The sequence below is a fragment of the Scomber scombrus genome, chromosome 4, assembly GCF_963691925.1.
Source record: "Scomber scombrus chromosome 4, fScoSco1.1, whole genome shotgun sequence".
In the NCBI taxonomy this organism is placed as follows: Eukaryota; Metazoa; Chordata; class Actinopteri; order Scombriformes; family Scombridae; genus Scomber; species Scomber scombrus.
The window spans coordinates 26,897,705-26,914,008 of record NC_084973.1 but is presented as its reverse complement, the minus strand read 5'-3'; the positions used below and the strand labels follow the sequence as shown (position 1 = coordinate 26,914,008).

The window sequence follows — 16,304 nt, the reverse complement described above, 5'->3', positions numbered from 1 at the left end:
TTATATTGTATACACATAAGAAAAGCCGATTTTTTAATTGAAGAAGTTTGTCAGTTATGCCTTTACTTTTTATTTATCTATTTTATTTTTCTTTCTTTCTATTGGAATTGTTATGTTGTCTTTATACCTTTTTCAATTTATTTTTTACTTGCTAATACTTATTTCATGCAGGATTTATACTTGTAATGGAGTATGTTTACATTGTTTTATCAGTACTATTATTTAAAGGATCATGCGTACTTCTTCCACCACTGTTTGTAAAGCTTTTTGAAAAGGTTTGGACTGTTTTTTGTTTTTTCGTTTTTGTTTTGTTTTTTTGAACCGTGGACTAGATTGTCACTCAAACGAACTACGAGTCCCATGATGCACCGGTGGCAGCCCCGTTGAAGTTCAAAGTTCAAATCATCACAGTAAAAATAGGGTAGTCGCTGGCTGGCTGCCTGTTTGTTAACTGGGCAAAATAAACAACCGGGCGAGCACGGAGCACGCTGATCGGTTGCCACCACACCGCAGACCGATAGAGGAAACCGAAAATGGCCCTCAGCTAATCGCCGCCCGCTTTTTGCTCTGTTGTCGGTGCATTTTTTTTTAGCTAGGGTGCTAAAACGTTAGCAAAAGGCTAGTTTGCTAGGAGCACATAGCAACTGCTGCTAAGCTAACGTCAGTGAAGTGGTACTCTTTTTTTGTTTTTAAGTGTTAAAGTGCTGCAGCTATGTTCGTGCAGGAGGAGAAAATATTCGCTGGGAAAGTGTTGAAAATACACATCTGCACCATGGACGGCACGGAGTGGTTGGAGGAGGTCACGGAAGACACCACTGTAGAGAAACTGAAGGAGAAGTGCTTGAAACATGTAGGTTTTATTATGTGTGTGTTTGTGTAGGGGGTGGTATCTTCCTAGCTGCTTTTTTTTTGTCCTGTCACTCTTCCTGCCTGGAGTGTTTGTAGGCTATCATGCCCTCTGTGTAAACTGTCAGTGTCAGTGTCTTTTGTATTTATAGTAACTGGGTAGACTTTGCTATTTATAATTTAGCAGGTTGGCTGCACCTCTCTCAGGCTAGCTAGTCCGACTTGGTCCCCCTTTTTTTTCCAGAGAGCCATGGTGTTTTTCCAGACTATTATTACACAGCTCTTCTCATCTCCTTCTATGGCCTATAGTCTAACCCTAAAGTGGCAGTCTGCTGTATGTTTATGACAACAATGTGGGGAGGGGAATGCACATATTCTTTATATCAGCAATAAATGAGCACAGGTATCATGATGAAAGATTAATTTTATTGTTCATCAGCCTCCATTATATTCTGCATACATGTTTGTTTTAATATTCCTCAGAGTTATGAGTATTAGTCAGTTAATTGACTTGTTGATTGTAGAATTTTTAAATATTTTTTCTATTAAGAGACAAAACACTAAGCTATAATATTAAAAACATGCAACTATACATATATATTAAAGGATTAGCTCAATTTGCCTCCGTTTTTTCCTCAGTTTTCCTCGATGTAATCAATCCCCCTGTTCCTATTGGCTATTTGAAGAGCTTCTTTAAATGTGCCTTGAATAGAAGTGATGCAAGTCAAAATCCAAAGTGTGTCCACACAGTTATGTTGTGCAATAATGCATTTAAAAGTTTATCTTAAGCTTATGTGAGGCTTCAGCTAGAGTCTTAGTTAGTCACATGAAGTGGATATCTGCCACATTTAAAGTCTGTTTAGCATCAAATTCCCTCTTTGTGTTTCCTCAGACAGTGTTTCCCCGTTGAGTCACAGTGCAAGTATAGTAACAAAAAAGAAGGATGTTGGAAGATATCTGCTTCATTTGACTCATTTGGACAGCTGAAGCTTCATATGGGCTTCAGATAAATGTTTAAATAAATGTTTGCACAAAAGGAGGTGTCTGTGGATTTACTTGTAAAAAGCACAAGTATGAACAGGAGGAATGATTACAGCAAGAAAAACAAACCTGTTTCAATGTCAGTTTGAGCTCTTGACTGTTGTTTTAAGACAGACTTGAAAAATGTTTCAAGTTTCATCTATAAATAACAGAAAATAGCAAAAAGCTGCTGTCACAATTTCCAAGAGCTGATGGTAATGTCTTCCTGTGTAATAAAAATCTCTCAGATATTTGATTTATATAAAGTTAAAACACAGAGAAAAGCAGTACATCCTCACATTAGAGAAGCTGAAACCAGTTTTTTTGATTAATAATTGGCCTAGATGAAAATTATTGACAATTAATTGTTTCTGACAGTCAGATAACCCATTTATTCAACGTTATTTAAATCATATATGAAGCGAAATTTCTCTGCTTTCTTTGCTTTATTTTTTTCATATCATTATAAATGGGATATATTAACGTTTTGGACCAATGATCGGACACAATAACCTATTTGAAAACCTCACGTTGCCCAGAGTAATTCACAATGAAAATATGAATGGTTGTGTCCGACCTATTCCCTGTATATCCTGACTATATTGTGCTTGTTTTACAGTACGTACATGGAAGTCTAGAAGACCCCAAAACGCTTACCCACCATAAACTTATACATGCTGCTACAGAGAGAGTCCTCACCGACACGAAAACTGTCGCTGATGAAAACCTCAAAGATAAAGGTATGAAGCAGTTATGGCGTATTGACAAAAAAAGAGCCTCACTGATTTTGTGTGAACTGAGGTTTTTTCATATATGTTGTAGATGTATTGCTGCTCATAAAGAAAAGACCACCGCCGACCCTTCCAAAGATGGCAGATGTAAGTGCAGATGAAAAGGTAAGAACAGAAAGTGTTTCTTTGTCATTTTTATCCTTTAAATCATGCACCTGCATCAGAAAAGCAAATGTCTTATTCCACCTGCTTTTTATTTTCTGTATTTGTTGTGTGTTCTGGCTGTCACAGAAAAAACAAGATTACAAGGCTCCAGACAAAGATGCTATCCTGAAAGCCACTGCCAACCTCTCCACACGCCACACTGACCGCACTGTTACCCAGCACAACATCAGAGATGTGTGTTTCTTTGTCTGCATGGTGTATTAAAAAAAAGTTAAACGTAACACGCAGATTCTATGAAAATAATCAAACTATTCAGAATTTGACGGTGTGTATTAATATTTGGTGTGTTTTTGTTCCTCTAGTTTCAGACGGAGCTTAGGAAAATCCTGGTTTCTCTCATAGAAGTTGCCCAGAAGCTTCTTGCCTTGAATCCTGATGCTGTTGAGCTCTTCAAAAAGGCCAATGGTAAAACTTGCAATGCCTTACAACTACTTACCAGTGTGTAGGCAATGTTAATAAAGCTTCAGTCAGCATTGTTGGCATATGAAGACATTTCATTTGGCAATGTCCAAGACACAGTTACAGCAAAGTGTTTAAACCTTCAGCAGACAGTTTTTGTTTGATATAAGCAGTAATTAATTAATACTTTAGTTAGGGATCGTGTAACCTCAGCACACATTGGGTAAGAGGCGAGGTACACCTTGTACAAGGTGCCAGCGTATAACAGACAAACACATTCACTTCTAAGGGTGCAGTAAAGGGTTTCCAGTTGACCTGTGGGTGGAAACTGGAGCACTCCGAGTTTGCTAACACAGACACGAGGAGAACATGTAAACTCCACACAGAACGGCTGCAGCTGGCTGTGTCAAGGTCAATCCCAGGACCCTTTTTACTCAGAAGTGCTAACTTTGCCACTTTGTGAACTGTAAACAAACTGTAACATAGTGCTTATATTTTACAGTTTTGTTTGACATCAATATTGACATTACCATAGAGTTCAATGCAGGTGATCTCAATTAAAGTATTTGACATACAGTATGTTTTACATATATAAGTATATGTAATATATATCGTTGCTGGGAAAACAGATCCTAAAGATGAACTTTTTTTTTAATAGTTATTTCATCCACGTTGCCCAAGCTTTTCTTTCATATCACTTTGTGTTTCTGTGTCTTGTAGCAATGTTGGATGAAGATGAAGAGGATCGAGTGGATGAAACAGCCCTTCAGCAGCTCACTGAGATGGGTTTCCCTGAGAGCAGAGCTATCAAAGCTCTTAGACTGAACCAGTAAGTCTGCATTAGTTTGAAAACAACTTCACAGTGTATCTTTGGAGTCATCTGCAGCATGTAGTTACTATTAAGTCAGCAGTAAGTTGAGAAGGGGCTCAGATGCTTTTTTGATGTTTTTGTTGGTCTTATTTAGACTGACTGAAGCTTCATTTATCCTAGAAGCCTTTGCAGAAACCTTTTTTTTTTCTCCTATCTTTTCTCCCTGCAGCATGTCAGTGACCCAGGCGATGGAGTGGCTGATCGAGCATGTAGACGACCCCTCTGTAGACACGCCGATACCTAGTCAGGACACTTCTGGAGCAGCAGCAGCCGCAGCCGCTGCCACACCAGGTCCCTCGGCCTCGGCGACGGCGTCAGCGTCGGCGTCTGCGTCGGCGTCTGGTCCTAACCTTCTTCGCAGCCTTTCAAGCCAGTCCAGCACAGAGGAGAGCAGCAGGCAGGACGAGCTCACAGAGATCTTCAAGAGGATCCGGAGGAAACGGGAGTTCAGACCTGACTCAAGAGTGGGTGGCTTTGTCTTATAGGAGTTTTCATACTTTGATTATTATTGACCCCTCTCATTATTTACACTCATCTCAGAGCACCTGCTCGGTTGAGGGCAGTTTGGACACACCTTCATATTCAATGAATTGGAAAGCGATGTCCAAACATTGGGCTGCTGGTACTGCACGTCTTTATTAGACAGTTGACAGTTTTCAACAGTTTATGATGTGCCTACACACACTGTTCCTTTTGTCAATACTCAGCGTCTCTTTTGTGTTATTTAACTCCCCAAATCTAACAGCTGATGATGCAAGGCAGATGCAAGACCATCTAATTTCAGCTCCAAGATCTCTAATTGTTCTCTTTACTAGATACAACTGTGTTAATTTAAAACCAGGAAAACTAAAGTTGGACTTAAAAAAAGGAAAGTCACTTTTTCTTGTTACTGCTCAGCCTGTGTCTGTGTTATCTAGATAGATACATCTTGGAGTGGGAGTGATGAATAGAGGCAGTCTACAATATACATAAGAAATAAAATGTGCCTTCATGGATGTAAAGTGTAAATAGCTTTAGTTGCTGTCAGTGTGATTGTACGTGTGACAGTTAAGTGTTGTCACCGAACTACCTGTAGAGCTTTATCTACCTTGGTTTCCCCAGTCACACTGTTCCCTAGTATCATGCCATAGTGATAAGGTGATTTAAAAAAAATTACATCACAGTACATTTTTTAAAAACAGAGTTCTTCCAGTTTGCAGGCCTTTTTCTTTTCTTCTCCAAAACAGGGGGCTGGGCTCCATATAACTGTCAGAGACTGTGTGTTTTTGTTATTAAACTGAGAAACTGAAGGCGCTGTCTTTTCCTGTTTTTCCTCTGCAGGCTGTAATAGCATTGATGGAGATGGGCTTTGATGAAAAGGAGGTGATTGATGCTCTGAGAGTGAATAACAACCAACAGGACGCTGCAGTAAGTTAACACATTCACAACATACACCAGTACCTAGATTTGAGTAAAAGTTTTCCAGAACCAGTTCATTATACCTCAACTGTTTTTGATACTGTAAACTTTTTTTCAGCTGGGAAGTCTGGCATCAGCCTCCAGTGACAGAAGGCATCTGCCCTGAACTCTAGAGAACTTTGAGATAATTGTGTTTTCATAAAAAGAAAGGGAATTTGTCTTCTCACAGTGCTTTTCTGGTTTGCAGTGCGAGTGGCTGCTGGGAGACAGAAAACCTTCTCCAGAAGACCTGGACAAAGGCATCGACACCAACAGCCCGCTATTTCAAGCCATTCTGGAGAATCCAGTGGTCCAGCTAGGTTTAACCAATCCCAAGACTCTGCTTGGTACGGTCTAATCAAATTCAGTGAAAAAGCCAGAATTGTGAAGGGTTTCGTAAATATTAAAATCATACTGTGAAAGAACTTTTTTCCTGCAAGTAATAGTAAAACTTGTTTACTGTTGTTTTTGAAAACTTAGCTTCATTGCAGCTACAGTCTCTTTCTCTCATTCTCACTGAAGCAGACTTGGGCCTCGTTTCCTGATAACGATCAACCTTATAAGTTTAGAGTGTTTCCAAAGAGCGTTTCTACGAACTACATGCTTTTTCCAAAGCGGCACTAAATGTTGTAAACTACACAAATAGCCAAAATGTTTTATAGGCCTACTTGAAATTCAGTTTTCGGTATGAAAACAAAGCTTCATGCAAAGTTAACAGTCTGCAGTCTTTATAATTCATGTTCCTGAGAGGAAGCCAGTTTAAAAAAAAAAGTAAACTTTGATTGATTTAACTTCTGCTCGAGGAGGATGTTGTTCTTGTCAAATTAATTTTTGTTCATTTTGGTTTAGTTTGACTTTCTAATCTAAAAAAATATCACTCATACATTTAAATGTAATTTAACAAAGAACATCAGTGTTCATTAAAGATGTTCAGACTTAAAAATGTATAAATACAATGAGAACTTTGATTAAACATGTATTTTTAGGTTCCTCCTGCTAGTTGCGATCCTTCTTACTTCTTACGATGCTCTCAGCCACTTGATGAGTGGGTACATTTAGTTTAATTTCTGAGAGTGTCTTCAGTTACAATGCTTTTTGGAAACCACTCTTAAGTTTAAGAGAACCCATAAAATGGATTTTACGGTCATCTTCGTCTTAAGATGCTTTTGGGAAACAAGGCTCTTGATGGGATCCATCACAAATCTAATAAATGCCATGACCTGCGTACTGCAAACACATAATCCAATGAAATGAAAGTTTTCTTGACAGAATAGGAAAGAATGTTTTTCATGTTCATTTCTAAAAGCTTTAGGTGCTGCCTGATATATTTCTTTAACAGTGCGACTTGTGTTTGTGTGCAGCGTTTGAAGACATGCTGGAAAATCCTCTGAACAGCACCCAGTGGATGAACGACCCCGAGACTGGCCCCGTCATGCTCCAAATATCTAGAATCTTCCAGACCCTCAATCGCACATAGAGCCTCCTGGTGACCCCCTGTGTGACTGTGGCAGCTTGCGTGTGTGTGTGTGGATGTGTGTGTGTATCTGGTTGTGACAGAGACACAAGTATTGTTTTTGCCTTGTAAAGACAAAGCTGGAGGAGTTTGAAATAAGGTGTTACACATATAACTATTTATAACAGTACAGTAAAAACACTTATACAAAACAAATGTTAACATAAACATTATTATTATTATTATTATTACAGTAATAATAAAAAAATGATATATATAGTATGTTGTTTTTACATTTTAATGAGAACAATTTATAGTTATGACAGACATGATTTATTTTATATAATTTCTCCATGTGCAAAAATGACATCAGACATCAATTTAATGTTTACACTTCAAAGAAAACTGTTTTTGTATGTTTTGCAATATTTAAATATCAATTACAGATTTGTCTGTCTCTTTAAATTGTTACATTTCATCCGTTGTGAATGTGTGTATGACTTCTGTCAGTATCATGTCTTGTTTTGTCTGCCCCCCCCCCCTCCTACTTCTCCTTTTGTCTCGTTCTTCATCAAAATAACTCTTTATAATTGAGAGGCTGGTGGTTGAAGTCAAGTGTTAGTGGAGCTCATTTAAAATGGGCCTTCAGACACGTTACCTCTCTCTCCATTCAGCTGTGAGAGCCCGCCTGCGAGGTCACTGTAAGTCAAGCGCCTCTCAGTTTATAAAGGAGAACATTTGTCCTTGAGTTTCTTCAAGAATATTTATTTGACTTTCTTGCCTTTTTAGAGGAAAGCTGTACACTAAACTGTTTCTGTCTAGTCATGTTTTTACAAGAAAATGATATATATTATGCCTGTGTGTTTATTGTCAACGTGCTCTTGAATGTCATATTATCATGTCGCGCTCATTTAGCACTTGTTCACCTCTATGAATATCGCTCACTGCAGCACTGAGGAAGTTAAAAGAAGGGTTCATCTTGTGTCTCAAAAAGGCTGTATGGGATTTTTAAATTGAAGATTGAATCAAAAATGGCGGGGGGGGGGGGGTGTTGCCTTGGAATGAAAAAAATTGAATGAATGAAGATGCATGCTCACTTCATGCTGCATCTTCTTACACACAAAAAATTACAACATAGAATTTGAGACACAACCAATGTTGGTCTTTTGGTTTACTTTAGAGCAATGAACATTTATGCTGTCAAACCAAACCAAAATGTCAGTATATAACCTGCCTTGTCAGTAGATGTACCCATTGAAAATACCATTTATTTCTGTGCAATAGCAAGGACATGAAACTCTGTTGACCTGTAAAGAAATATATTTGATTTGAGTGTTAGAGATGTGTGAACCTCAATGGGTAGTGTGATACACGATATTAGCCTTTGCATTGAGTACTTAAAATCTCCAGATACAAGGCGGTGAGCTTCGCCTCTCTGCGTTGTACCGAGAGTTAAAAACCATATGGAGGGTGGTGTGTTTTGCCAAGCTTTTGAGTGTTTTTATTCAATATTTAAAATGTGGTATTGATGTGACTTTCTGCTCAGGGAGGCTGAGATTGTTTTTCTAAACCTGTCGTTCTAGCAAACCTCTGCTTACCCCCTTCTAGTTTGGCATTTGAAAATGGCTTTAACTAATTTGTCTAGAACTTTGCTTATGATTAAGAGCACTGCAGGACATGGTTTCGTAAATGCAATATTTGAAAATATTTAAATGTTTTTAGAGAGAAGTGTTTGTTTGAACTATGTATTATTACATTATTTATATCAAAGCCAAACTAGAGACTTGTTCTTATTTATAAAATTTTTAGCAAACCTCGAAGCTAATCTACAAATGTGAAGAAAAAAAAATTAAATGATTCAAATGTTGTTTTTACAAACCATTATAAAAAATGTGCTTATGGACTGGTACTGTAGGTCACAGTGTGATTTAAAGAAATGCAACAGTTTTGAATGAAGGAGGATTTCTACACAGGATGTACGCACGTCTCTGGAAGCCTCTCTGCACATTTTTTCTGCACTGCAGTGACATGGACCTTTATCACGGCCACAGTGAGCGACTGTCTCACCACCTCCATGCTTTGCATCGGCAATGAATCCAAAAGCATCTCTCTCTTGTAATATCCTGAAGCAAACATTGGGAGATTGTACGTTAAAAAGAAACAGGGCCACAGAAAATGCTGAAATGTTGAAAGAATGGTCAACAGGAACAGAAAGGAACAAACTGGACTGTATTGCGAAGGGACTCTGAAGACTAGTTGGGAGTTGCAGGTTATTGTTTTCACTCAGCTTTCATGCAGGACTGTCTCAGATCAACAACCTATGCAATATACTCTCACTCTGTTCATTCACACAGCCTCATGGCTACTGGCATCTAAAATCACTATTGCATTAAAGTTATTTTTTGTGGCTGTAATCTTAAGTATTCTGTGTTTTTTAATGAATTATTGGTCAGAAAACTGGTGGTAGGATGAATTCATAATGAGGGAAGCAGATTGAACTGAATATTTACTGTCATGGAACAAATAATGTATTACAGATCTGTGAGGTATTCAATTTAGTTCATTACAATTTCTGCCACTTTATACTTCAACTGCACTACATTTTAGAAGGAAATACTGTACTTTTTACTCACTACAGATGAAACCACCCTTAAGTATATAAAGCAATTAAAATTATCTTCACATAAACCAGCTAAAACATTAATAGGCTTACATTTCAATTCATCATAATCTGATTTAAGCTTCAACTGTACTTTTAAAAAAATCCACATTTATTTCACAGCTGTAGTCACTAGTTACTTTCCTGATCAATATGTTATATGTGAAACGCCATTAGTTTGTTATATATTCATTGGTATACTTAGTTTATTCAACTTTATATGGTGTTAAAACTACCTTGACAACATAAAAATGCTTACATGTACTGATGTACACATCAATGAATCAGTTTTAATCTTCGAATCTTATATATTTATGATCAATATAACATTAGGCTATTTTGCATAATAAGTACCTTTGATACTTTAAGTTCATTTTGATGTCAATACTTATTTACTCGTACTTAAGTAAAAGATCTCAGTATTTCTTCCTCCACTGTAAAAATTAGTGTTGGTGACCCAACTGCTGCACAAAACCACTCACATGTCTGATACCACAGTTCGCCACTAGATGTCACCATTGGTCAATATTGACGACTCAACAACATAACAAAGCTTCATTGAAAAGTAATAAGTATTTTCCCAACACCAGTTCAAAGTTACTTTTGTTAAAAGACAGCACATCTTGCTTTGGGATTTTTAGCTTAAAAACATCAGAAATTCTTCTTTGAGATGCTTGTTCAGTTTTCTTTTTCTTTGCAGAGAGATGTTGGCCACATTCAGAAATAAGCAGGCTAGAATTGTTTCTGTTTCACAATTTCCGAGGTAAAAGAAATATTCACATCCTTTACTTAAGTAAAAGTACCAATACAGCAATGTAAAAATACTCTATTACAAGTAAAAGTCCTGCATGAGTAGTATTAGTTATACTAATAAAATGTAGTTTAAGTATTACAGTAAAAGTAGTGGTTTGGTCCCTCTGACTGATATATTATTATATATGACATCATTAGATTATTAATACTGAAGCATTAGTGTTACAGCAGCATGTTACTGTTGTAGCTGCTGGAGGTGGAGCTAATTTGAACTACTTTATATACAGTTAGGTAGTTTAGCCCAGTGGTTCCCAACCTAAGGGTCGGGCCCCTCCAAAGGGTCAGCAGATAAATCTGAGCCGGTTGTCATTATACATGTACAGCAACATTGAAATTATAAGTAAATCTGATTGTTAGATGATTAATGGGAGAGGAAAGAATGAAAAACAAAGTTCTGATACACAAATATGTTTTCCGTTTTTTGACTTTTTCTCTAATCTTTGATATTTGGTGAAATTTTGGATCATTTGAAAATTTGATGAAATTAAACCATGTGAGAAGTTTAGAGGGAAAAATAAGTATTTGGTGGAGCTTTTAACAACTCATAGACATCTGAAATGTGACCATGGCTACACACTGCTTTTTGTAAGATATCAAAAGCCAAAAAGGTTGTAAAACACTGGTTTCATCTTTAACAGTGTGTTGTTGTATTTTGTATTTGTAATGATGTCAAGCTGTCAAACAAATGTATTGATAGATAGAAAGATACAACTTTATTGATCCCACAGTGGGGAAAATTCATTGCTACAGCAGCTCAAAAAGATAGTGATATGAGAAAAAACAAATGTATACAACAATAAAATCAAAAACTAAAAAAAGGACCTTAAAGTGCAATTATAGTGCAGCTTTGTACAGTCTGGCTGCAGTGGGAATACACTTGGGGTGTATTAGTATGTCGCTGAAGGAGCTGCTTAAGGAATATACAGTACCAGTCAAAAGTTTGGACACACTTTCTCATTGATGTAAATGGGAAAGTGTGTCCAAACTTTTGACTGGTACTGTAAATACAGTAGAAAGTACAATAATTCCCTTTGAAATGTAGTGCAGTGGAAGTATAAACTAGCATAAAAAAATTGAAATACTCAAAATACAAGTACAGTACTGGTGTAAATGTACTTGGTCACTCTCCACCAGTGAGAGTGAATCTGATCATTATCACACGCATTACCAATAACAGTCTGGAAAGTAATCACGCATGCGCAGTGGCTTCCTCCTGGCAGACTGGGACGGTAATTACGTTTCTTTGGGCAGAGCGCGAACACACCGCTGTGAATATGAGCTGTGTGTCTAACATGAGGCGAGATTATTGATCAGAAGAGCCTCTCTACGTTTCGTTTCTTCTTTGGAAAGCCCTCTTTCTTTTTTTCTATTTGTTGTTTTTTGTTTGGGTTTTTTTTGTCTCAACTGGAAGTCTCTACCGTGGAGCTGTTGCCACGCAGGCCGCGGATCGGCTCTTGTTGCTGGGAGGAGACCGTTCAGAGACCCCGCCGACTCCCCTGCTAGCATCTATTAGCTGGGGCTATGATGTGTCGCTGCTGCTGCTGTAACGTTATTTCCCACCACACAGCAAGCCACTGTAAAGCGAGGCAGGTCCTTGGTTAAACTGTCTACCCCCCACCCCACACCACTGACGGTGACTTGGAAATACACCACACCTTTCAAGGTAATGTCTTGCTAAGCTAGCTAACGTCATTCATGGGGCCGATGAATGCAGTACAAACACATACTAGCAGCTAACCGCTAGCCGCTGCACATTTGCATGAATGGCCGCTTAGCTAAACCAGTGCTAGGCAAATGTTGCATCCTGTTAACTAGAAGGTAATTGCCTTGTTGGATGAGATTATCACACAACATCAGCAGCATACAGACTGTGTAATTATAGCTAATGTAGTGAATTAGCAAATTACAGTAGCAGCGTTAGGGGCCGTTCATTGTAACATAATGGTGAGGTGGTAATGTTGAGTTAATGCTACAGGTAATTTATCATTAACATTAAAAAGGATAAGTGTCTTTTTCTGGTTATATACAGGTGATACGCTCTTACTTTAACTACAATTATAATGTGTGTAAACAGGTGCATGCACTTGTTTGTCCTTTAACGTTAAATCGCCATCATATAATTTTGTTTTATTTATTGCACTTAAAAAAATACAAAAAATTAACATGTCGAATTGTTTTGAGATTAAGAAAACAGAACAATAACTAACAAAGGAGAAATGTGCAGAAGGAGACAATACAACCCTTTAAAGGGCTTGTCGGGTGGCCCTCCTATGGTGAGACATGCAACATAAAAACTGAAACAGTAAAGAAATACAGACAAATGCATACAAAAGTTAAACTAAAGCATAAAAAACTAAGGTGTTACAAGTGTTACAAGAAAGGTGACAATGTATCTACACATAGAACATGATAGTGACAGTAGTTATGATGCTGCATTGGTTCATGGATCCAGAAAAAAGAGTATGGCTAATGTTTTTTTTTGACTGGTGGAGTTTCTAATATGAACTGGTTATCAGTGCCAACAGAAAGGACCTCTGAATCTGGTTGAAAATTTGTGTCAGTAAAATGCTCCGCAAGACATGTTGCACACTGTTTAGGTGTTAAAGATGTTCAGGAAGACAGCAGATCCAGTGAAGATGAAAGTGTCTTTACACTGGGATGGAAATGAGACAGCAATAAAGCTGCTTAGGGTTGAAAGTGAAAGTGTCCTGAGTTTGATGTTGGTACAGTCTGGAGCATACAATCCTTTATTGGAAAGAAATCCTAAAAACCTTTATTTGTTAAGCACTTTTAAAAAGCAAAGTTACAAAGCTTCACGTGAGAATTGATTAAAAAAACATATCTAAATAACATAATATAAATGATCAAGGCAGTACATAGAACATGTTAATCAAAATAAATGAATACAAGTTCGTTTTTGGAAGTTACTGAGGTAGCAAAACAGATTTCAACAGAGAAGCTGTTCAAGAGTTTTGGTCCCTGACACCAAATGAACAACCGCCTGTAGTTGTAACTGCAAGCACATTTCTGCAGGATCTGAGTCTGTATATCAGTGTTTATCAACTATCAGTAAGATTCCTCGGGTGTTAAAATGTCTGCCCGTGATTTTGGCTCGAGCAGCTAACGTAATGATTAATGGGAAGTAGGAAAAAGTTACGCTGATCAGCACGAGATATCTTTTACTCTGCAGTGCTAGACTAGTACATAATTTCAATACCAGATAAAACACAGACTCTGACTCCACTGTGTCATCAAGCGTTTGACATAATGAATGTGATCATGCCTGCAGGGATGCCACTTTGGTGCTCATGTCTCAACCGCCCGATGTAAGCATAATTGACCACTAAGATGAGCATTATAGGAGCAGCACCCAAAACAGTATTTTCCTCAATAATCAACAAACACCAGATGAGGATTTTAATAAAATATGTATTGGGAAAAAAATCACTCAAAGCCACTCACAAGCCATGCCAAGGTTCGGAAATGCAACTTGGCAGATTGTGCATGATAATGTCCTGTTATTTGGCTGTTTCCTCCTTGCTCAGCAGTATGTCCAGTATAACTGTGACTGTAATATTTTTTTTGTATTTTATTTTATTTTAAAGGATGGATGTTGATTTGTGTGCTGGCGGGGACAGTACCAGGAGGAAAGTGGATATGTCCGGGGTTGCTGAAGGTACAATGGACGTCGTACCGTTGGAGATGTACGACTCCGCCAGAGCAAAAATAGCTGCAAACCTGCGGTGGCTGTTTGCCAAAGCCTATGGCATCGGTAAGTGATTTAATTTGCATATCTGCTCCTCAGATGTGAAGTTTGTTTTTTTAAATCGCCAGTGAACTGCATAACTTCACTGTAAATAATATCTAAACACCTACAGATTTAAGGTGGCACATTCACTACAACAATAGAGTCGAATGAACCTCCAATCTGCGGCATATTTTCCTGTTTTTGTCATAAGTATTTCAGATGTTGTTGTTGGAACAATGTGTTTACTCTTCTCAAAATTCAGCTGAATTTGTAGAGCTTCAGTGGTGACACATTGACAGCGAGAGCCTGAGGAGAAAGAAATATTTGTGTATGTGTGCTCTTGAGCCAACACTAATTCCTCCTTGACACTTGGCAACTGGAGGCTTCCCTCAGTGACTAACCACCTCCCATTCTTGTAGGGTGGCCAGTGAGATTGAACCCAAATCAGGCAGAGCGACGAGCACGAAGGATTAGGCTTTATTTGCTAGACTGTGCTCAGAGCATGGAAAATACTGATCTGTGCTGCAAGTCACTCACACTCCCTGTTAAGATGGTATCAGCATTAGTAAGTTGGCCTCAAGGATGGATTTCTTGTCTGTGGTTGATACAGTAGAAGAGTTGAATGGATTTCAGCACTGAGAGGAGTTTGTATAAATTTTAGGATTGCCCTGAAGGATTTGTTCTGTTGTGACTATAAAACCATAAACCTTAAAAAAACTGCAAAATCCCAGCACCATCACTGCTAATTTTTTATTGAGTAGTTGATATGCTGAGTCCACTTTCTTTACACAGAGCCTTTGTGTCTGTACTTGTTGTGCCTGTGATGCAGGACATTCTTCACCAGTAGCATCAGCAATTTAGCAGGTCAGTGTTGAGATAATGACAGATACTACCATTAAAAATAACAAACAATTATTTGGTTTGTGGAGTTTTGTTATGTGTGGTTTGGTAGAGGTATACCTATCAAAAAACTAAACTTGTAAGTAGGGCTGGGTATTGTTTAAAAAACTACGATACCAGTACCAATCCAAGTACTTTTTAAAGTGATGACTGATACCAATTGAGTATTTCATTTGATACCCATTACACATTTTGTGTGCTTGCTTTTATCTGGTGTAACATGCGTGTAGTGTAGCCATACTTTAGAGCAGTGGTCTCCAACCCTGCTCCTGGAAAGCTACTACCCTGCATGTTTTAGGTATCTCCCCACTCTAACACACCTGATTCTAATAATTAACTCGTTATCAAACCCCTTGACGAGCTTCAGATGCTTGATAACGAGCTCAATACTTAGAATCAGGTGTGTTAGAGTGAGGATATACCTAAAACATGCAGGGCAGTAGCTCTCCAGGAGCAGGGTTGGACACCACTGCTTTAGAGCGTTTAGGTGGCATCTTGGCTGCTGAACTGCTAAGTGTGCTAACTCAAATTCACCACGACTTCACCACCACAGACGGGTTTTAGCTGCTGTGGCAGTGGGCCAATCACATGTTGCATTAAATTGAAGAACGCTTGTGTTTGATTGGCTGTGAGCAAGTTCATACAAATAGTCATATTTTCAAGCTCGGGGTGCAAAAAGGAGCGATTGCAGGTATTGTTTGACAGGAGACGTTTTGATGCTACGAGGTATCGATTTATTTTGGTTGATACCTTAAAGGTATGGAGTACCAACACCCAGCCCTACTTGTAAGGTACGCAGCCAAAACTAGTGCAGCTGACCTGAGTGATCTAAACAGGAAGGGCAAAATACTAGAAACCTGTTTAAGTTTAATGCTCCAGTGTTTTATCATGATTGTGTCTCTAACTGAGATTTGTCAAACTGCTGTAAATGCACAGTGTAGCTCGTCCTATCTGTGACTACATTCACAATACAGGCTGACGCGGTTCAAATCTGATGTTTGTTTTTGTCATGGAGGTGTAAACAAGCCAAATCTGATTATGGGCAGCTTGCACATGTTGTCCTAGATCTGATCTCTCTCTATGTGACCTCTGTCACAACAGTCAGATGGGAATTAATGATTTTTATTTTTTTTTTTTACATCTCACTTCTGTATGCGCCTGTTGTATTTTTGTTGTCATCATTCAGTGTCGGCACCTCACAG

The 16,304-nt window shown here is 38.2% G+C and overlaps 2 protein-coding genes across 2 annotated transcripts in view; both read left to right on the top strand.

Annotated features, from left to right (window-relative positions):
- Positions 1–388: 388 nt before the first annotated feature.
- ubac1 (UBA domain containing 1) lies at positions 389–7,978 on the top strand. Its single transcript, XM_062418242.1, has 10 exons — positions 389–850; positions 2,486–2,606; positions 2,689–2,762; positions 2,889–2,996; positions 3,125–3,227; positions 3,942–4,050; positions 4,262–4,556; positions 5,413–5,499; positions 5,738–5,876; positions 6,891–7,978. Exons 1-10 carry the CDS (start codon positions 713–715, stop codon positions 7,004–7,006), a joined length of 1,290 nt encoding a protein of 429 aa, XP_062274226.1. The 5' UTR covers positions 389–712; the 3' UTR covers positions 7,007–7,978.
- A 3,773-nt stretch (positions 7,979–11,751) lies between these two features.
- Positions 11,752–16,304, top strand: part of camsap1b (calmodulin regulated spectrin-associated protein 1b) — a 33,161-nt gene continuing 28,608 nt past the window's right edge. Inside the window, exons 1-2 of the mRNA XM_062418365.1 lie at positions 11,752–12,117; positions 14,060–14,226. Of these exons, the coding sequence (XP_062274349.1) occupies positions 14,061–14,226 (166 nt within the window). The 5' untranslated portion in view covers positions 11,752–12,117; position 14,060. The remainder of the gene's footprint in view (positions 12,118–14,059; positions 14,227–16,304) is intronic.

Excerpts from the sequence above, each read along its gene's own strand:
- ubac1 (XM_062418242.1), top strand. The coding sequence starts at position 713 with ATGTTCGTGCAGGAGGAGAAAATATTCGCTGGGAAAGTGTTGAAAATA. Across the intron at positions 851-2,485 it reads AGGAGAAGTGCTTGAAACAT|TACGTACATGGAAGTCTAGA; the intron begins GTAGGTTTTATT and ends CTTGTTTTACAG. Across the intron at positions 2,997-3,124 it reads CCCAGCACAACATCAGAGAT|TTTCAGACGGAGCTTAGGAA; the intron begins GTGTGTTTCTTT and ends TTGTTCCTCTAG.